The following is a 22,992-nucleotide window of genomic DNA, read 5'->3' as shown; positions in this document are numbered from 1 at the left end:
CATGGGGAGGCATGCACACTACCAAAGGAACAGGTTCAGTTGCTCTCCCTGAACTAGAAGACAATTTAACCATCTTTGTTTGTATATGGAGAAGATGAAAGCACAAAAGAGTCGTGAGTAGCAGAAGTCACTTGAATCTGTGAAAGCAAAAATATGGGAGTAAAGGTAACAAGAGCAAGAACTCTAAATGAAGAAGGAAGAAGAAAACACAGGGATTCTGAATGAAGAAGAAAGAAGAAAACACAGGGATTCAATAACTAAGAATGCAAATAATAAGGCAAAGGGTTTCACATCTCTATTTATAAAAATGCAGGCATCAATATCGAAAAAGTAAATCGTCGATGCCCAGCGCAGGTATCAAACCGGTAGAGGCAAGGGAAAATGGTGTAAGGCATTGGTAAAACGCGTAATAATGACGTATGATATCATGACGTTATTCTGAATCGACGTGACCCTAGATTGTGGCTCACGAAGGGCCACGTTGCCACCTCATCTGAAATGCCACTACTTGACCTGCTGGCCTAAACTTATCAACCACACTTGACAGAGTCCGCTCATCGAGGTTGTCCAGGGTCGGCCTCAATAAGCGGAGGGACTAACTATATAGGTCAAAATTTTCCTCAAATACATTTAGCATAATGGGGAATTAAGGAAAATGATGTGGCCGAGGTCGACCAATAAACAGTGAGTTTTGTAGTCAGGCGGCTAGCGATAGTCGAGGTCGAACATCAAGGACAGAGCACTAACGACTAGTTTTTGTAACAAGATATTCGAGAAAATATTCCATTGAATATTCTCTGCACTCGTACTATTAAGGTTGATTAGGGATATGTCCCATATAAATAGAAAAGGAAATAAGGGAATAAGGCATGTAATATTCATTTTGATAACAACACTTTCTGAGAAGGAGACTCTCTCTCTCTAGAAAAGATACAAACTCTATCTTTTTACTAAGATTCTATTATCTATTATTTCATACTTTTTCATTAGATCCGAGAATAGTTCCAATATTCTATGATTTGTCTGTCATTCATCACTGTCACAAAGAAGAATCATCCACATTCAATATTGGGTGAATCATTCTCCTTATTTATATTAATACCATTTATTGCTAGTTATTGCTTGATATTCCCCTATTATTACTCAAATATTTTGGACTATTAAATGCATATTGTATTTAACTCCTCACCAGCACTATCTTACATTACATGTGTTAACTAGTCCTAAACCTAGAAATATTATCATTAACTAGGTTTAACCTCTCATTACATGAAAATAATTAGTTTAACCGAAGGTTTACACTTTTTGGTCAAACACCCTCGACGAAAGAACACTTTATTTTCCTCTCCAGTTGACAATTTCTAATTCTTGTTCACCTCCAAGTTGCTCAAATTCTCAAAAATACACAATCATAGGAGTGTAGTTTCCGATAAATGTTCGGCTCAAGGAAAGCATAATCATAGCAGATTTGAAAAGAGAAGCAATAACCACAACTAGAAATATTAGATAATCGAAGCCATGAAACAAGTAGTAATAAAAATCTAAGAATAGGAAGTATTAGCCTACACTAGTACTACAAGTATAGAAAAGCAATACATACAGGATGCCAACTTAGGCCGTAAGGCATTAATCAAACCATATATATGACAAATAGATTATTTAGATTGGTAAAAGGGCATTCAAGTCGTCAACATCATCAAGACATTCCTTTAATACAATTTTATAGGTACACAATTGTTGTTCTTGTTCCGCAATATGTTTCTAATAGTATGCCTCATGAGGAGGTCAACCAATTCATGAGTGTATTGATGATCGTTTTCGTTTACCAAATTTGTAAATAATATTATTTACGAGAATTTTCCTCTATGTATGCGATGACCCGATAGGTCATCTCATTTTTTAGGAACTAAATTCTATGTTCTGAATCCTTAAATATCTTATTTTAACCTTCCTCGATTTGTGTGCGTGGTCCGGGTATTTTTTCGAAAGGCTTATATGTTAAAAACTGATAAAAATAAGAAATTTTGCCTTTAAAGTTAAATTGAGTTGACTTTGGTCAATGTTTTAGGCAAACGGACCCGGATTCATGTTTTGACGATCTCGGTGGGTCATCATCGTAATTTGAGACCTGCGCATATGCCCGGAATCGAATTTCGAGGTCCCTAACTCGAGATAAGAATATTTGTTAAAAATTGAAAGTTTGAAATTTCAATGATTTTAAGAACTGACTGATGTTTGGCCTTATTGATACCGGGTCCGTATTTTGGTTTCAGAGCCCGGTACTAGTCCATTATTATATTTATGACTTGTTTGTGAAATTTGGTGAGAAACAGAGTTGGTTTGACGTGATTCGGACATCCGGTTGTGGAAATATAAGTTTTAATGTTTTCTTGAAAATTTCTTTTGATTTGGTGTTCAATTCGTAATTCTAGGTATTTATTTTTGGGATAAGATCACGCGAGCAAGTTCGTATGATGTTTTAGCACTTGTGTGCATGTTTTGTTTGGAGCCTCGAAGGTTCGGGTGAGTTCGGATAGGCTTCAGGGTGATTTGAACTTAAAAAATCTGGTGTTCTTGCTGCAACTGGTGTTCTGGTGTGTTGTGTTTCGCGATCGCGAAGCCATTCTCGCGGTCGCGAAGGGGATCTGGATTGGGGGAGAATTTTACACTACGCGAGTGCGGCTCCTCACATGCGACGGGTAGAGTCATTGGAGGTGGGTTGGGACTTGACCGTTGTTCTATGCGAACGCGATGCAGGTATCGCGAACGCGGAGGCTAGGGGGGATAGGCCTATGCGAACGCGTAGAACAACTCGCGATCGCATAAGCCATTAAGGCGCAGCTCTTCGCGATCGCGTCCGTGTTCACGCGAACGCGATGAACACTGACGCCTAGTTATTAAAACAGTCCCATTACAGGATTTTTACCATTCTTTCAAATTTTCAAAAGCTAGAAAGCCTAGAAACGATTTTTCCAAGATATTTTCTTCCCCAATTTGTTGCAAGTGATTCTAACCCACATTATTTCAATTACCAATTACATTTCATGAGTTTTCAACCTAAAATCTAGGACTTTCTTGGTGGAAATTGGGGGTTTGGGTAGAATTAGGGATTTTTGTACACTTGAATTTAGACCTCGAATTGAGGTCGGATTTTGAGACAAATTACATAATCGGGCTCGGGGGTGAATGGGTAAAATGATTTTTGTCCTGACCTCGGGTTTTGACCAAGCGGGCCTGGGGTCGATTTTTTACTTTTTGGGGGAAAGTTTGAGAAATCTAAATTTATGCATTGTAGTTGATTTCTTTAGCAATATTTGACATCGTTGAGTTTATTGTGGCTAGATACAAGTGGTTTGGAGGCGGATTCTAGGGAAAGGCCCCAGTAGAGCTTTAATTGACTGCAGAGTGAGGTAAGTGTTGTGTTTAACCTTGACTTGAGGGAATGAGGGACCCTCGGACTATGTGCAATGTGAATTCCATGTGAACGGCGTATATGCAAGGTAACGAGTGCTTATACGCTGCCGAATTATCTGTTTTCCTTGATTTTTCACTTTTCCTTAATTATTTCTTTTCCTACCTTCACTATTAAATTCTCTGAATGCTTTCCATGCTTAACTGCTATTTATTAATCAATACCTTCTCCTGTTAACAACACTAGTCCTTCCGTAGTTTCATGAGACTTACTTGCACCTTCTAATTGTCAATTGCTGGATTTGTCTCGCTGTGTAGTATTACTCGTGTAGATCTCATTATTGTACAAGTTCCATTTTGGTCCATTTTGGTATTAATTAATCGTACGGGCTTTGTGATTGAGTATTTGGTACTGATATGGTGAGATCGGGCTGCACGACGTAACAGGTGTAATAAGGGTGGATTGATATGGCGGAATAAGGGTGAATATGTTCTATACGATGGGATCGGGCTGCACGCGTGCAACAGGTGGAATAAGGGTGGACTGATATGGAGAAATAAGGGTGATTTATGTTACCGTTATTGATATATGGTTGGATCGGGTTGCGTGCCGCAACGTACATATATCATTTACTGTTGTTGATATTTATACAGTGAAATAAGGGAGGATCTTGTATTTTCTGGAGGATCGAGTTACGCGTCGCAACAATCTATATGTTTTCAATACTTGAGATGTGTTAGTTTTTGGTATTTTGTTTGAACTGTTAAAAATTGGTAATTCTGGAATGATACTGGTTTATTTCTGAGGCTTTGGTCGTTATTTTAAGATGACAGTTTAAATCTTTTTCAGTATTTCTGTTTTTCGGTCATTATTATATATGCTGCGCACATGTTGTAGTGTAAGTGACCCGCCTTAGCCTCGTCACTACTTCGTCGAGGTTAGGCTCGGCACTTACCAATACATGGGGCCGGTTGTACTGATACTACACTCTGCACATTATGCAAATTTTAGAGTCGGTCCCAGCGGCGGTTATTAGCGTGCTCGGATTGGACAGTTGCGGAGACTTTAGGTACGGCTGTTCAGCGTCCGCAGCTCCTGGAGTCCCCTTCCTCTTTCTATTTAGCTGTGTATTTTCGTCCATGCAGCTCAATATTTATCTTAGACCTTTGTGTGTACTATTATAGTAGCTCGTGCCCTTGTGAAACCAGGATTAGGGATTTGTAATGGATGTTTGGCCGGTTTAGCTTCCGCATTTATACTTTAGATTATTTTAGTTATTTCAATACTTTCTTAATTTTATCATTTAAATTCTTAAAAGAAATAAATTGTTCTAACGTTCGCTTGCCTAGCAAGTGAAATGTTAGGCGCCATCACGATCCTGACGATGCGAATTCTGGGTCGTGACAAGTTGGTATTAGAGCACTAGGTTCATAGGTCTCACGAGTCACGAGCAAACTTAGCAGGTTCTGGAGGATCGGTACGGAGACATCTGTATTTATCTTCTATAGGCTATGGAGTTAGGAACAGTTTCACTTCTATTCTTCTCTACTAATTGAACCTTTCTATTGTGTTCTCTCGCAGATAGCGAGAACACGCACTGCATCTTCAGCCGAGCAGCAGCCAGAGCCCCAGTGGCATCTCCTACGAGGGAGAGAGGTCGAGGCCGAGGCTGTGCCAGAGGCCGAAACAGGGGCAGGGCTCAGCCTAGAGCTTGAGCAGCAGCACCAGCAGTAGAGCCTCGGGTAGAGTTTGACGACGAGGTTCCAGCCCAGACTGTTCCCGCTGGACCAGCTCAGGTCCCGGAGGGGTTCATTGCTACTCCAGTGCTTCAGGACGCCTTGGTCCGTTTAGTAGGCCTTATAGAGAGTGTGGCTCAGGCCGATATGTTTCCTGTGGCACCAACCGTCTCTCAGGTTGGGGGAGGAGCACAGATTCCTGCTACTCACACTTCGGAGCAGATGGCTCCCCAGTTTTAGACTCCAGCAACCCAGCCAGTTGGGGTAGTTCAGCCGGGTGTTGCGGCACAGGCCGATGATGGATCTGCTATGTCATCTAAGGCATTATGGAGATTGAACAGGTTTACTAAGCTCTTTCCAGTTCATTTTAGTGGTGCATCTTCAGGAGACCCCTAGGACTATCTTGACAGTTGTCATGAGGTTCTACGGAACAAAGGTGTAGTGGAGACCAATGGGATCGATTTTGCTGCATTTCAGTTGTCGGGCTCCGCCAAGAACTGGTGGAGGGATTATGTGTTGACCAAACCAGCTGGGTCGCCTGCTCTTACTTGGGACCAGTTCTCTCAGCTATTTCATGAGAAGTTCCTTCCTATCAATCAAAGAGAGAGCTACCGCAGGCAGTTCGAGCACCTACAGTAGGGCAGTATGACCGTCACCCAATGTGAGACCCGCTTTGTGGACATAGCCTGTTATGTTATTCTTCTGCTTCTTACCGAGAGAGAGAGAGAGGGTGAGGAGGTTTATTGAGGAACTCGCTCATTCTATCAAGTTGCAGATGGCCAATGAGACTAGGAGTGAGATTTTCTTTCAGACGGTTGCCAAAGTCGCCAGGCGGATCGAGGATGTTCTTTCACAGGAGAGAGGGTAGGGGTCAGATAAGAGGCCTCGTCATTCATGTGGTTTTAGGGGTGCCTTGTCTGGAGGCAGGGGTACTTTTGGTAGGGCCATCCTCCCAGGACATATCAGTCAGCGCTTCTTGCATCCTACATTGATTCAGAGAGTCGTGGTCCTTATGTGCCTCATTCTTGGCAGCCACCCTACAGTGCACCTCCTATTCAGAGTTACTATCATGGTCATTCGGCTCGTTCGAGCCAGTATCAGTTTCAGCAGCAACAGCACCAGGATGGATGTTATGAGTGTGGTGGTTTTGGGCATATCATGAGGACTTGTCAGAGATTATTGGGCGGCACGTCATAGCAAGGTTCTCATGCCATGATTCCGGCACCAATTGCATTACCGCCCGCTCAGCCAGCTAGAGGTAGGGGTCAGGGAGCCAGAGGTAGAGGTCTGACCGCTAGAGGTGGAGGTCGGGCTGTAAGAGGTGGAGGTCAGGCCGCAAGAGGTGGAGGCCATCGAGCAGGAGGTTGTCCTAGAGATGTAGTTCAGAGTGGTGGAGCCTAGCCCCGATGCTATGCCTTTCCATCCAGGCCTGAGGCCGAGTCATCTGATGCAGTTATCACAGGTACGGTTTCAGTTTGCAGTAGAGATGCCTCAGTTCTATTTGATCCGGGTTCTACTTATTCATACGTGTCATCCTATTTTACTTCATTTTTGGTTATTCCTCGTGATTCTTTAAGTGCTCCTGTGTATGTGTTCACACCTGTTAGAGATGCTATTGTGGTAGATCGTGTTTATCGTTCGTGTGTGATTACCAATGGGAGTCTTGAGACTAGTGTAGATCTTCTACTTCTCGATAGGGTTGATTTTGATTTCATTTTGGGTCTGGGTTGGCTGTCACCTTATCATGCTATATTGGATTGTCACGCCAAGACAGTGACCGTAGCCTTGCCGGAGTTGCTTTGATTGGAGTGGAAAGGGACTCCTGGTCATTCTACCAGCAGGGTTATCTCGTATGTGAAGGCTCGACACATGGTCAAGAAGGGGTGTCTAGTTTATTTGGCTTATGTCCATGATTCTTCTGCGGAGGTCCCTTCCATGGATTCAGTACCGCTTGTTCGTGAGTTTCCAAAGGTGTTTCCTGCAGACCTGTCGGGAATGCCACCCGACAGAGTGTTACACACCATATTTTCGTACGTGAAAGTACTCCATAAATAAATTGATGGAATCTCGGAAATGAGATGTTACATACTGCATTTTCGTATGTTAAAGTTTCGTGGTAAGTTAATCGACGTAAGTTCGGGAATGAGGTTATTTTGACATTATAAGCATTATGCTACTTCAAACAAGTGATGAGTAAGTTCATGAAGGTGAGAGGATAAGCAAGTCGAAGAAAGTAAATTTCGTCGAAGTTTGACAATCTGGGATAAAATATGGCCTGAGCTAAAATACCCGGTGTTTATGGACTAGTGCCATACAAGGTACCACATAACCATGATAGTAAGGTGTATAAGATATGTTAAAGTGAGTAAGTATTTTAAGTAATTTTAGATAATCCGTAATTATGTGAACTATTGGATAACGGGGGAATTAACAAGTTAATTAATAATTAGTGGTTGATTAAATGAAGTCTGTGGATAAAGACAAAGCCAAAAAAACGTGGCAGCCCCTACATGAGTCATTGTGCGACTGTTGCATAACTTTGCAAGGTGTCAACCCTTAAAGAAATTACTAAGGAATGACTTCTCAAAATTCAAGGTTTGGGATTATTCAAAAGGAGATAAAATTCAAAAAGATCCAAAAAGACTCTCAAAATTGTTGCATCAGTATCTTACAAGGTTGAGATCAATTCACAAGTGATCATACGGAAATTGTTACCAAAAATTCATACAAGATTTCATAAGATAATAGCAATGGGATTTTGCGATTCGGAGAGAGCACGGTACAATATTTCTCAGGAATATCATACGGATTTTCCCTACTCCGATGTTTCCGTCACGAGTTTTGTCGCAATTTCGTATGTTGAAAGGATTGTCCAAACAACCTGCTCAGGTATGTTAAGGCTATTGCTTCGTTCTTTTGGCATGATCTATACGACACAAACGAAACGAGGAAATGCACAACTTCCATAAATGACTCTATTCGTAGAAGTATTAGAGGTGCCTATGTTCTTGAATTTTCATGTGTCATATTATTCTATCGTTTGTTCATGGGTCTCAGAAAAATACGAAATTTGAAAAAATGTTTACTTCAAGATATTACTCGAAGGAATAATGGTCTTATGACATTCCAACAGATTTTATTAACACGTACTTCTCATGCATTGCATTCATGTTCATTGACCCATGAACAGATGGCGTTATATACACATATATGTATATATATATATATATATATATATATATATATATATATATATATATATATATATATATATATATATATATATATGGGATGTGGAAAAAGGTTATGGCGTTATATACGCACCACCACCTGATCAGCTGCTATACATTGATGATTTGCCCTTGATGATGTTATGAATGCATATACTCATGCATGGTATGACATTTATACGCATATGCACGACAGTATAATATTTAATGATTCACAGAGTTATTCCGATATACATGTTGAGTCTTTTACTCCATGTATCTCTCATGTCTACTAGTTACTGATTTTCATTCATTACATACTCGCTACATTATATGTAAGGCCCCGTGAAAATTTCTACTCAAAACCCGAAAGCTCGTAGTTCCACGTTAAGAATATGTGTTAGAAATTTGTAAAATTCTTCGCGGCGAGCAAGCTCGCTGCGGTTCGGACCCTTTGGACTGATATGTGCATTAAAAAGTTAAGGATTAATGTTTTCCAGAAAAAGTGCATTTATGCGGTCCATTATGCGGTCGCATAATAGTTATGCAGACCGTATAGTCGCCGCAGAGTCAGACAGTTTGATGGTTAATTTTGAGGTCAACGATGCGGCCAATTATGCGATCGCATAATCAATATGCGGGCCACATAGTCATCGCATAATCCCCTTGGAATTTTTGCAAGGGGCAGTTCTGTGGTGCATTATGCGACTGCAGAACAGGTATGCGGACCGCATTATTGTCGCATACCCGGGCAGTTTGTTCAGGTTTGTGAAGCCATTTTTGCGGTCCCTTTTGCGGGCCGCATGTCCATTATGCGATCACATATGCGATCGCAGATTGTGTCGGCGCTCCTATTTTCTAACTAACCCGACCCCCTCCCATTAAAAACACCCCATCAGACCTCTTTTATGCTATTTTACTGCAAATAGAGTGAGAGAGAAAGTTCTCTAGAGAGAGAGAGTGATCTTCATCAAGTCCCCACACAATCCTTGCCTAAAGCCTTGAAGATTTTGAAGTAAAGCTGCTAGGCCTTCACCCCAAGAGGTAAGAACTCGAGCCCTACCCTTTGGTTTAGAAATTCACACTAGAATGAGTAATTAGCTTGTGGGTCATGGGTATAAAAATGGATTTTCTTGCATGCATAAAAGATAATAGGATATGGGGAGGTTGTGAACTAAAAAGATAGCAATTGGGGTGTAAGATGATGAAAATCTCTCACAAAAGGGTCCTAAAATCACAGTGCACACTTAGTGCTTGATAATATGCTCAAATGAGCTAGAATCTTAATCATGTCTCTAATTCTTGGTTCAATTTGTAATTCCCATAAAATAGATTGAAGTTGCTAAGAGTCCCAGAATTTTGTATGAATTTAAGGAAAGCTCTATTGAGGTATGTATGGCTAAAACCCCCTCTTATTAGAAATTGAGCTCCGTTGGTGTATGTGCAAATGTGGTAAGACTGAAATTGGATTGATGAATTGATTGTTATCTCACATGAATTGGTTTTGCAACTATTTATATGTGAAAGGTGTGCCTTAGTGTGTCCAATATACTATTCTTGATAGTTTAAAGATGTGCGAAGAATATAAACCATGTGTTGGAATGCCTAAACCTCAAGTCAAGATTAAAACTGAGATTGTCATACCAACTATGTGAAATCTTATCTATGCTTACAACTTGAATCACTCTTGTATGTGCCTATTATCCTAAATTGCAAGGTTAATACTGAAAGTGAACATGATGTGATAATTGTGGCTCGAAGTGCCTATGAATTGATATATGTGAAATAAAGATTGAAACGAGATGATTAATGAGAAAGGAACAACGCCTTGATAAGGCGGCCTAGCCGATCGGATCGTGATCGGACGCCATGCCGCACACATGGTGGTATTGTGCTGATATTGAATTCCGGAAAAGGAGAATGAGATTATGATTGAGGTATATGTCTCAAATGAGACAACCTAGCCGATCGGGTCGTGATCGGAGTCCGCTCAAGATAGCGGTGGTATTGCGAATAATGATGAACAGTATGAAATGCCCCAAACTAAAGCTATGGAAATTATGTGAAAGTTATATGATTCTTTTATTTGATGACGTGGTGATCGTTTAAAGCTTTTGATTTATACTTGTGATTTCCTTATTCTTGTATGATAGTTCTTTCTAATCAGATGGTGTTTAGTTATACATACTAGTACTATTCCATGGTACTAACATCCCTTTTGCCGGGGACGCTACATCTTTCAATTGGGGAGCATCCTCCATTCAGCAATCTTGGTGAGCCCCTCTTCTTTCAGGGGTGATGCAGTATGTATTTTGTTCTATATTTCCACTTTTGAGGTATAGCCGGGGCCTTGTTGCCGGCGTTATCATAACTGTCTTTTGTATCTTTAGAGGCTCCGTTGACGTTTCTATGGGTTATGTACATGTGTTCGATGGGTCAATAAACTGTGTTGTAATTCTAAACTCTAGTTCTTCTAAACTGTAACTGTATGAAATCTTGAAAACTTAACCATGGTTTAAGGTTTGTGATATGAAATGAACTAACAATGTTGAACGTACGATCTTCCCTATTGACTAAATAAACGAAAGCATGGTTTCCTTAATCGTATTGAGTTGGGTAGAAAGTGTTAAAAAGGCTTGCTCAGTTGGGTTCACTCGATTGAGCTCTGGTCGCGCCTCTCGAGGTTGGGGCGTGACATTATATGTACAAACGTCCCTTTTGCCTGGGGACGCTGCGTTTCATGCCCGCAGGTCCTGATAGACAAGTCGAGAGTCCTCTAAGTAGGCTATCAGCTCAGCGGAAGGTGTTGGTGCGCTCTATTTGCTCTGGAGTTGCTTCTTTGGTTAGTATGATTAGTACATGTATTGATTGGTATGGCGAGACCATGTCCCGACCTTTATGATATTATGTATTCTTAGAGGCTTGTAGACAGATGTCATGTATACGGATACTTGTATGACGTTGTCGGCCTATGTTTTGAGTATATAAAGAATCATACCAGCCTTATGGCCCGTACTTCATATGTATAAATTTGTATTCCTCATGCTTTACTCCGATTCATTTACCTATGATAGCATGATACGAAGAGATACGTTATGTTGGTACTCGGTTGAGGGGCCCATCGGTTTGGGTCGTGAGAAAAGTTGTATCAGAACAGTTCTATTCTAAGGAGTCTACAAGCCGTGTCTACTAGAGTCTTGTTTATGGGTGTGTCGTGCACCACACTTATAAGCAGAAGGCTACAGGGCATTTAGGACTGTCACATTTTCTTCTTACTCTAGATCTTGCGGTAGAGCTTAGTCGTAGCAATTCAAATTCCTAAATTCCATTTTATTCGTAATAAGACGATGCCGACGTCCAGAAATATAGTTGCTAAGAGATTGAATTTGGCTGTGGAAGAGTTGAGTCAGAGGAACTCGATTTTCCATGATGCTTACGATGAGTAAATGTAAGGTCTTCAGTAGATCATGTGTGCACTAAGATGTGTAAGCCTTTTGATAAGGAGCCATAAGGCAAGATTTTCTATCCACTCTTATGGTAAAAAGTAATGGAAGAGTCAGAAGGTACAAGTTTCAACAAGTAAGAGAAGTAATGTGAAGATACATTTCGAGTTACCTTGAACAGCAATGGAGATATATACAATTATTGATAACACCAATTTCAATTGTGCCCTATGGGGGCTGATAGGTGTATTTTAAGAGAAGGACGGGATATCAGGATCCGGCTGGGGTTAGAGTAACCCAAAATGGTGAATAGATTGTTTGCGTTAGTTCGTATTTCCGAAGGGTATTGCAAATGTGCTAATAGATTTCGTTGTGAGACCCCCAGATGATGCACTCTAAAATAGTACAAAAATAGGCACTGGAATCCTTGAAGGGATAAGTACTACCTTAGTATGACTCCCGTCCCCAGTAGAGAAAGAATGCAGCAAGGGGAGCTAAAAGCAAAAGAATGTCTTATTGAGGTTTTCAGAATAAAGTAATAGACATAAATGTTAGTGGGAGATAAGAAGAGAGTTAATGAAGCGTTATGAGTAAGATGTGATACATGGATGACAACGGTAGATAAAAAAGATGACAGTATTACAAGTCTATTGTCAAGAGAAGGAAAGGAAGAGAAGTGACAGGCCTTAAGACAATAAAAGAGTATAGGCCATAAAGTCATATCCTCATTTCGAAAAATAAGTCTGTGACTCCAACGTGACTACTAGAAGGAAGAGTTAGACCCCAAAATAATAGAAATCGGTATGGGCTGGTGAATAATATAAACTAAACATGAATTAGGGACTGAGTGAGGTGATAATTGTTGACATCATGAGAATTTTAGATTGCGTTCCATCGATAATAGAATGGACAACAGAAGAAGACTCATGAGAAATTTAGAGAATGGTCATTCAGGAAGACGCTTCCCTAAAGCAAGCAATGTGAGCAAAGTTAAGTTTAAGGGTCTGTATAAGCCAATTGCGTTAAGTGTCACCCTCGCGATTAAGGAAATTTGTTATCCTTGGTACAGAAGGATTACTGCAAGGCGAGTAAGGGTCACCGATGAAGTGAAAAGACGCCAGATATGAAGAGGTAAAACATCTATACGTAGATCATCGTAGCGCTAAATCTTAGTACTCCCCTAAAGGGGGAATATGGAGTGATGTAGCATTAAGTCAGAATTAAGTGATTATAGTAACTACGGAATAATAAAGGAAGAATGCGATAAGACTGAGAAAGGGATAAGATTGCACTTATCCAAATCCTACAGATATGCCACCATTCCAGAACATTATGCAAACACGACATCAAGAAAAGGATGTAAGGGTTCCTGCCCGAGATGTTATTGATAAATAAGGAGCCAGTGCAATACGTAAGTTAAGACAAAGGAAATAACCGAAGAAAGATTACGCGGAATATTGATATGAGAATAGGCCAAAGAGTAGTTAGTAGTTGACTCAGGAGAGCCTAGTTATGGCTAGACAAGAGGATACAAACAAATCAAGAAATCGTGCAAGATAAACATAGTGAACTCCAACATGGGGAATTCAGTCTCGCAGATAGATATGGCATCGTGACCCTTGAGAAATATTCAGATAGGAGTTGGGGTAATTAAAGGTACCGTGTGAGTGTTACAGAAATAAAAGAGAGTCCCACTGGGAAGAAAGTGAAAACTTCAGTTCAGAAGCAACCGTACAAGCACATGAGTGTGAAAGTAAGTAACTAAGGACAATTATAGGTGAGTACGAACATCAAAAATTCTGTCGGGTAAACGATATATCAAGCTTATAACTTTACAAGAGCCAGAAGGTCTCCCTAAGTACTACAACGAAAGACTAGCTGAGGAAATAAGGTAGAAGGGTTCAACCTAAGCATAGTAACTTGAAGAAGAAATGGTCTTGTAACAACAGCCTCACAACAACATTGTATGCACTCCATAAGAAAGTGGCACCTATAGTGGCTAATGAACTAGAAGTAAAATCAAAAGTGATATTCAAGGTCACATGAGTTGTATGGAATTCAATATGTGTTGGCACTAAGGTAAGCTAAGTATGCATGCGACAAGAAAGCTGAGAAGGAACGGAAAGAATCATTCGATTAATAATCCAGAGTTGGTTACGTTATGAACGCACTTAAGAGTTCAGATTTTTATACATGCAGCATTTATGTTGGCAATTATACAACCGTAGAAGATTCTGGTATAAGTTAAAAGAAAGAATTGAGCCTCGGTCATAGAGAAAGGATTGAATTTTTAGAATATTGTACCATGGATATTCCATAGCGTCCATGTGGGGCTAAAGTAATAACTAATGCCATGAGCCGCAGATCGGAAGATAGCTTAAGCCTACATAAATGCCGATCAAAAGGAAGAGGAAAGTAAAGAGTTACATCAACGAAGTAAATCAGGAGTCTGATTATTGGATGTAGAGAATTATAGAAATCGTGACTAAGAATATTGCAGAATTAGGTACAAGAGAAATAGTACAACAAACCATATGCTATAACGGCTCTACAATTAATTCAGTTAGAAGAGTACCAGCCTCATAAGAAGTCAGTATGAAGCTCTCACCGAATCATGTAAAGAGGTGCAAGTATTATAATAGAAGTTCAAGTTGTGAAGGTGAGTTATACGTGGGTGAAAGGGAGGTCATGAAAGAGATAGAAGATATGATGCGAGACGTTAAAGTTAGTAAGGTAAAGGTGAACAACGTACGAGATACTCAAATGCAAAAAGTTGTGAATAGTCCATATTTCTGATAGAAGGCTAGAAGCGCGGGGATTCAATATCCAGGAATGATAGCGGCATCGTTAGTGGCATATCTTCCAGCCTATGGTTTCTACGTATCGAGAGGTCTAGTTAAGAGAATAAAGAAGAGTTAGAGACGATGTGATGTCTCACTTGATGTTCCCGAATAACACAAGGAAATCTATGGTGCAAGTAAGTTCAAGGAAGGTTGTGAGTAGTATAAATGGATATGTGTAGGTCGCAAGATAAAGTATGGTAGAGCGACAAGGTTTTAGGAAGATAGGAGTAAGGATAAGAAAAGGCGAGTGAGAAGGTGACGAGAATGGATAAGTCCTCGGGATTAAGCCTATGCGAATAAGAAGAGCTGATGGTTTCTCTAGGTAATAAAAAGATCAGTATAGCCTGAATGAACTCAAGGAGTCTAAGACTAGTAGCATTTAGAAGAGACGGAATGCTGCCCTGATAGTACAATGAGGGTGTAATTGTGATGGATAAAGGATGATGTTTAGGCCTTCGAGTGAGTAATGATTTGAAGAGGATTTCATGGAGTGTACGAGAATAAAATACCCACGTAAGTGAATCACATTGGGATGCTATAAAATACGGTCATTGAAGTACAGTATCACCCCTAAATGGATCAGGAAAATCACTTCAAATATTCCTCGATGCAACGTAAGCCCTACTGGCAAGGTTGACATAAGAAGTTTCAAGTTATCAGTGGTATATTGGATATTAATATTGAGGCAAATTAACAATGGATGAACAAAAGTCAGAAAGTATGAAATGAGATTAGTGTTACACCCCACATTTTTGTATATGAAAGTACGCCATAAATAAATTGATGAGAGCTCGGAAATGAGATGTTACATCCCGTGTTTTTTTGGACGTTAATGTTTCGTCGTAAGTTAATCGATGTAAGCTCAGGAATGACATTATTTTGTGATTATAAGTATTATGCTATTCCAAACATATGATAAGTAAATTCGTGAAGGTGAGAGGGGAAGCAAGTCAAAGAAAATAAATTTTCGTCCAAGTTTGGCATGTTGGGATAAGATACGACCCGAGCTAAAATACTCGGTATTTAAGGACTAGTGCCATACGAGGTACCACATGACCATGATAGTAAGGTGTACAAGGTATGTGAAAAGTGAGTAGTATTTTAAGTAAGTGGAAATAATTCTCAATTATGTGGGTAATTGGTTAATTATTGGGTAATGGAACATTACCTAATTAATTAATAACTAGTGGTGGATTAATTAAAAAAACTTTGGATAAGGACCAAAGCAAGAACGTGATGGCAAGGTAATTCTTAACCAAATGACTCTTGATCCATTTTGGTTAAGTGGCAACTTAGTAGATTAATTACAAGGCACGTCACTTCCAAGATTTTCAATACAAACAACTTGATTTCTTACAATCTGCTGGATCAAATCACAAGAAAGAAAAGTATTTACTTCAACAAGAAAGGGATATTATCAACATTATTACTCGTAAGGATTCAAAGGCAGCTGATATATTGCAATCATTCATTCATGCTCTTGTCATGGCAAAACTAGGTGATCAAGGTTGATCCATGTCTTTGGAAATCCAATCATGGATGGATAAACACTATGAAGTCTTTCTTCTGATGACATGATTTTCTTGCAAAATTCCAACAATTCCTACAAGAACACTACAACGTAATTTCTTCAACCAACGAAATTTCTTGGCACATTAACAACGTGATATTTTGTGATTTTAAGGAAGTACGGTGCAACTTTTTCCAAGAATATCATATGGATTTTTCTCTACTATAGGTATGTTAAGGCTATCCCTTCTTTCTTTTTGGCATGATCCAAATGATACAAAATGAAACGAGCAAACGCACAACTTTCATAAACGACTCTATTCATAGAAATAATAGGGGTCTCTATGTTCTTGATTCCCCATGTGACATATACTATATCATCTGTTCATGGGTCTCATAATAATACGCAGTTGATAAAGTTTATCCGAAGGGAATGTTGAGATTATTACAATATTTTCATGCATTTTATTCAGTTATACATGTACATTGACCCATGACCAAATGGCGTTATATACGCGTATATATATGTATATATATGTATATGGGATATGGGAGAGGTTATGGCGTTATATACGCACCACCACCTGATCAGTTGGTATACGTTGATGATTTTGCCCACAGTGGCCGAGATGATATGATGGGATGCCCTTAGAGGCCTGATAATGTTATGACATATGTACCTATGCATGACATGACATTCATATGCATATGCATGACACTATAAATATTTCATGATTTACAGAGCTATCCAGACTTACAGGTTGAGTCATTTGCTCTATATTTCTTCCATGCCTGTTATGTACTTATTAATGTACCTTACATACTCGGTACATTATTCGTACTAACGTCCCTTTTGCTTGGGGACGTTGCGTTTCATGCCCGCAGGTCCCGATAGACAGGCCGAGAGCCCTCCAAATAGGCTATCAGCTCAACGAAAGATGTTGGTGCGCTCATTTGCTTCGGAGTTGCTTGTTTGGTATGGCGGGACTCTATCCCAACCTTTATGATATTATGTTTTTTTAGAAGCTTGTAGACTGATATCATGTACACAGATACTTGTATGGCCTTGTCGGCCTATGTTTTGAGTATATAGAGAATCATGCTGGCCTTATAGGCCCGTACGTCATATGTATAAGTTTGGATTACATGTTGGATCGTCCAATGATGAGTATTTACTCCATGTTTTACTTGTACTTTTCTTCACGTATAGCCTCTCTGGCTCATTTACCTACGATAGTATGATATGAAAGATACGTTACGTAGGTACTCGGTTGAGTAAGGTACCGGTGTGCCGTTGCGGCCCATCGGTTTGGGTCGTGACAATTAGGCCGCCATTCTTAAGATGAACAGTACTGAGGAAGCATTAAAGGACTTGAATTTATACATATGGGATAAGCAACGAGAGTAACCTGGAATTTGGTAGCAGACCTCAGTAATGATAAATCAAAGTAAAGGTTATGGCAGTAAAGTCATATGGATGGATGAACGGATCTATGAAATAAGGTATAACAATATTCGTAAGTTTTAAAAAAGCAACCGGGAGAAGAACTTCAGTATACCTATAGATGCCAGAGGTACATCTTGTCAAATCTAATGTGTTTACAAAGTGAAGGCCTAGAGATGGGCTAGAAGCTGGAGGAAAAAGGAGAGAAGAGTCACATAGGCGCACTTACAAGGTCAGAGTCATATAGGCTGCATGATAGAAGGTAACAACAGTTACAAGATTGGAAGGATTCCGAAATGTTGTGAGAAAGTGGCCTAAAGGGGGAAATGCCCGAACCTTTGGAATTATTCACAGAACAGTTGCCTAGATGGCAAGGAGAGTACTAAAGTAGTCGAAAGGTATAAGTCATGAAAATAATAAGTGCATCAGTCAACATTCGAGGGCAAATGTTCCAAAGGGGGGAATGATGTTACACCCCATATATTCATACGTGAAAGTACGCCATAAATAAATTGATGGAAGCTCGAAAATGAGATGTTACATACCGCATTTTCGTATGTTATTTTGAGGTTATAAGCATTATGCTATTTCAAACAAGTGATGAGTATGTTCGTGAAGGTGAGAGGGTAAGTAAGTCGAAGAAAGTGAATTTCGTCGAAGTTTGACAATTTGGGATAAAATATGGCCCGAGCTAAAATACCCAATATTAATGGACTAGTGCCATACAAGGTACCACATGACCATGATAGTAATGTGTATAAGGTATGTTAAAAGTGAGTAAGTATTTTAAGTAATTTGAGATCCATAATTATGTGAATTATAGGATAATGGAGGAATTAACAAGTTAACTAATAATTAGTGGTTGATTAATTGAAGTCTTTGGATAAAGACAAAGCCAAAAAAACGTGGCAGCCCCTACATGAGTCATTATGTGACTCTTGCATAACTTTACAAGGTGTCAACCCTTAAAGAAATTATTAAGGAATGACTTCTCAAAATTCAAGGTTTGGGATTATTCAAAAGGAGATGAAATTCATAAAGAGCCATAAAGACTCTCAAAATTGTTGCATCAGTAAGTACCTTACAAGTTTGAGATCAATTCACAAGTGATCATGGGGAAATTGTTACCAAAAATTCATACGAGATTTCGTAAGATAATAGCAACGGGATTTTGCGATTCGGATAGGGCACGGTACAATCTTTCTCAAGAATATTATACGGATTTTTCCCTACCCTATCTTGCTGTCACGATTTTTATCGCAATTGTCGTATGTTGAAAGGATTGTCCAGAGAACCGGCTCATGTATGTTAAGGCTATCCCTTCTTTCTTTTGGAATGATATATACGACACAAACGAAACGAGAAAATGCATAACTTCCATAAATGACTCTATTCATAAAAGTATTACCGGTGCCTATGTTCTTGAATTTCCATGTGTCATATTATTCTATCATATGTTCATGGGTCTCGAAAAAATACATAAGTTGAAAAAAAGTTTACTTCATGATATTACTCGAAGGCATAATGGTCTTATGACATTCCAAGAGATTTTATTGACGTACTTCTCATTCATTGAATTCATGTACATTAACACATGACCAGATAGCGTTATACACGTGCATATATGTATATATATGTATATGCTATATGGGAAAAGGTTATGGCGTTATATACGCACCACCACCTGATCAGCTGGTATACGTTGATGATTTGCCCACAGTGTCTGAGATGATATGATGGGATGCCCTCAGAGGCTTGATGATGTTATGAATGCATATACCCATGAATGGTATGACATTTATACGAATAGGCAAAAATTATTATATTAAATGATTCACAGAGTTATTCATATATACATGTTGAGTCTTTTACTCCATGTTTCTCTCATGTCTACTAGTTACTGATTTTCTTTCCTTACATACTCGGTACATTATATGTACAGACGTCCCTTTTGCCTGGGGACGCTGCGTTTCATGCCCGCAGTTCCTGATAGACAGGTCGAGAGTCCTCTAAGTAGGCTATCAACTCAGCGAAAGGTGTTGGTGTGCTTCATTTGCTCCGGAGTTCCTTTTTTGGTCAGTATGATTAGTACATATATTGATTATTATGGCGGGACCCTGTCCCGACCTTTACGATATTATGTATTCTTAGAAGCTTATAGACAAATGTCATGTATACGGATACTTGTATGGCCTTGTCGGCCTATGTTTCGAGTATATAAAGAATCATACTGGCCTTATGGCCCGTACTTTATATGTATAAGTTTGTATTCCCTCATGCTTTACTCTGGTTTATTTACCTATGATAGCATGATACGAAGAGATACGTTATGTTGGTACTCGGTTGAGCGGCCTATCGGTTTGGGTCGTGACAAAGAGATATCGACTTCTGTATTGATTTGGCAGCGAGCACTCAGCCCATTTCTATTCCGCCATGCCGTATGGCCCCGCCAGAGTTGAAAGAGTTGTGGCACCAGTTGCAAGATTTGCTTGATAATTAAGGGCTTCATTAGACCTAGTGTCTCACCCTGGGATGCACCTGTCTTGTTTGTAAAGAAGAATGATGGATCGATAAGGATGTGCATAGATTATCTTTTTTTTTTGATAAACTACCTTTTCATTCATCAAAAATTGTTCTGTACATAATAGGATCTGCCGACCAGCTCCTTATCTCTTCTTCGACTATACTTAACTTCTACATCTCAAAGATGTCTCCCTATTCACTATACTAGTAAGCTATAATGTTCATATCCTATACATATACTTCTAGCAAAACTCTAACATAAACTGAATTACACATAAGAAGTTATGGATATCTATCTAAAGCTTCCATATAATCCTTCCAATTGTTGTGTATATGGCTCTTGATATGGATATATGAGGTGATCTCTCTGCATATCTGCTCTACTAAGGTGCATCCACTTTGAAATCTGATTGCATTCCTGTCCCTCCATATATTGTGCAGCAACATGCCAAAAACTGCTGAAATGATATTGCCAATCCCTTTCTTCTTCCTAGCCTGATAAGTCACCCATTGTAGCTCCTCCTCCCAAGTTTGAATTTGTCTTTGAATTCCCATCCAGTTTAGCAATCTCTTCCAGATAGAACTTGTGTATGAGCATTCAAAGAATAGATGTTCCAATAGCTCTTCTGCCTGACCACAAAAAACACACATTAGGTTTACTTGAATTCCTATTTTCTGCAATCGATCCACAGTTGGTAGTCTTCTTTGGATGGTCAGCCACATGTTAAACTTGTGTCTTGGATGTATATGAGGATGTAAGATCAAACTTTTCCAGTATACCTTCTGTCCCTGAGGAGTTTGCAAGTTATAAAGCTTCTTAATACTGAATTTACCACTTGTGCTTTGTAGAGATTCCAGTCGTTCTTGCACATTGCCTTGTAGAGTTGGTATATTCAATATGAACTTCCTTTGCTCAATAATCTTCCTTACAACCCAAGCTGCATTCTTAGGTATAGGCATAGTGTCAATGCTCCTATTTTTTATGTAGTAGGTATGGACCCATTGAATCCACAAACAGTCTTTCTTCTTTGTGATTGCCCATAGATGCTTCATTATTGCAGCTTTGTTCCAGTTGCACAGATTTATCACATTCAACCCTCCCATTGTTTGTGGTAAACAAACTCTATCCCATGCTACCAAGGCTCTCCTGGAGATGTCAGCCTGCCCAGTCCATAGGTAAGTTCTACACACAGTCTCTATCATTTTGCTGATCTTCTTTGGTAGTAAAAATACCTGAGCCCAAAAATACTGCATCCCAAATATTACTGACTTGATGAGTTGCAGTCTTCCAGCATATGATAATAGTTTTGAGGTCCAGCAGCTGATTCTTGCAGTGATTTTTTCAACTAATGGCCAACACTGATGATTAGACAGCTTTTTGGGAGCTAATGGGACCCCTAAATATTTAAAGGGTAAGTTGCCTTCATTGTAAGCCAACTCCTGCAATATAAGTTCTTTTATCCTCTCAGATGTGCCTGCAATATATACTGAGCTTTTCTCCGGATTTGCTTGTAGTCCTGATGCTTTTGAAAATTTCAGGAAAGCATCGTACAGTAGTTTAACTGACTGTAAGTCAGCTCTGCAGAACATCAATAAATCATCTGCAAAGCACACATGCATCACACCTAGCTTTTTGCACCTTGGATGAAAGTGGAACTCTTTATTTGATGCCAGTAGACTAAATTCCCTTTGCTAGTACTCCATAGCTATCACAAATAAGTAGGGTGATATAGGATCACCCTGCCTTATCCCCCTCTTGCCCTCAAATGGTTTAGTGAGACCTCCATTTAAGGTCAAAGAGTAAGATACAATTGTTATACATTCCATAATCCAGCATACAAATTTATATGGAAACCCCAGTCCTATCAATATCCTTTTCAAATAGAACCAATCCAATGTATCATAGGCTTTCCTCAGATCTACCTTTAGGATACATCTTGAAGATATGCCTTTCCTAGTATAGCCTTTGAAAAGTTCATGAGTGAATAGGATGTTATCAGTAATATTCCTGCCTTCAATGAATGCTGATTGAGAGTCTCCTACTAAGTAGTTCATTACTGCTTTTAATCTCCCAGTTATAATCTTGGTGATTATCTTGTAAATAGTAGTGCAGCATGCTATTGGCCTAAAGTGCTTAACCTGAGTAGGATTAGGAACTTTAGGAATAAGAGTAAGAGCAGTACTATTTATGGCCTTTGGCAGCTTTCCTATCTCAAAGAAGTCCAAGACATCAGCAATCACATCTGCTTTGATCACCTCCCATTGGCTTGTATAGAATTCAACTGGAAAACCATCAACACCTGGAGCTTTGTTAGTTGGCATGCTTTTAATAGCTCCCATTATCTCTTCCTCTGTGATTGGCTTGATCATCTCCAATTGCTGTGACCTTGTTAAACAATGTCCCTTTTTAATTACCTCATCATCTGGGCATGGTGTACTGGTGTAGACTCACCCATTAGTGCCTTAAAGAATCCCAAAAATTGCTCCTCCACCTGTTTATGATCTGTTAGTTAGATACCTACATCATTGTGAATAGAAACAATAGCAGTATTGTTAGTACGCATTTTCCATTGAGCATGGATGTACTTGGTGTTGGCATCTCCATGTTGAATCCAAGTAGCTCTAGACTTCTGCCTCATCACATGTTCCTCAATGTTACTCCATTTCTCCACTTCTAATAATGCTTCCTTTTCTTCTTCAATGCATTCCTGTCTTAAAGGCTGAATAGACAGTTGATGCTGCACCAGTTCTAACTTCTGTTTTGCTTGACTCAGTTTTTGCTGGTAAGTTGCCATATAGATGTTCAGGTCTTTCAATGCCACTTTCATATTTCCAAATTTATTCCATGTCCTTGACTTTCCTGGGACACACTC

At 39.4% G+C, this 22,992-nt stretch overlaps 1 protein-coding gene across 1 annotated transcript; it reads right to left on the bottom strand.

Annotated features, from left to right (window-relative positions):
- On the bottom strand, positions 20,402–22,489 carry LOC109235907. The gene is made up of 3 exons (XM_019402152.1): positions 21,975–22,489; positions 20,900–21,698; positions 20,402–20,749 (listed from the first exon to the last, which is right to left on the bottom strand). The coding sequence occupies exons 1-3, from the start codon at positions 22,487–22,489 to the stop codon at positions 20,402–20,404; spliced, it is 1,662 nt and encodes a 553-aa protein (XP_019257697.1).

The sequence above is a fragment of the Nicotiana attenuata genome, chromosome 12 (genome assembly GCF_001879085.1).
Source record: "Nicotiana attenuata strain UT chromosome 12, NIATTr2, whole genome shotgun sequence".
NCBI lineage: Eukaryota > Viridiplantae > Streptophyta > Magnoliopsida > Solanales > Solanaceae > Nicotiana > Nicotiana attenuata.
Note: the sequence above shows the minus strand (reverse complement) of the source record. Positions and strands in the feature narration are given on the sequence as shown.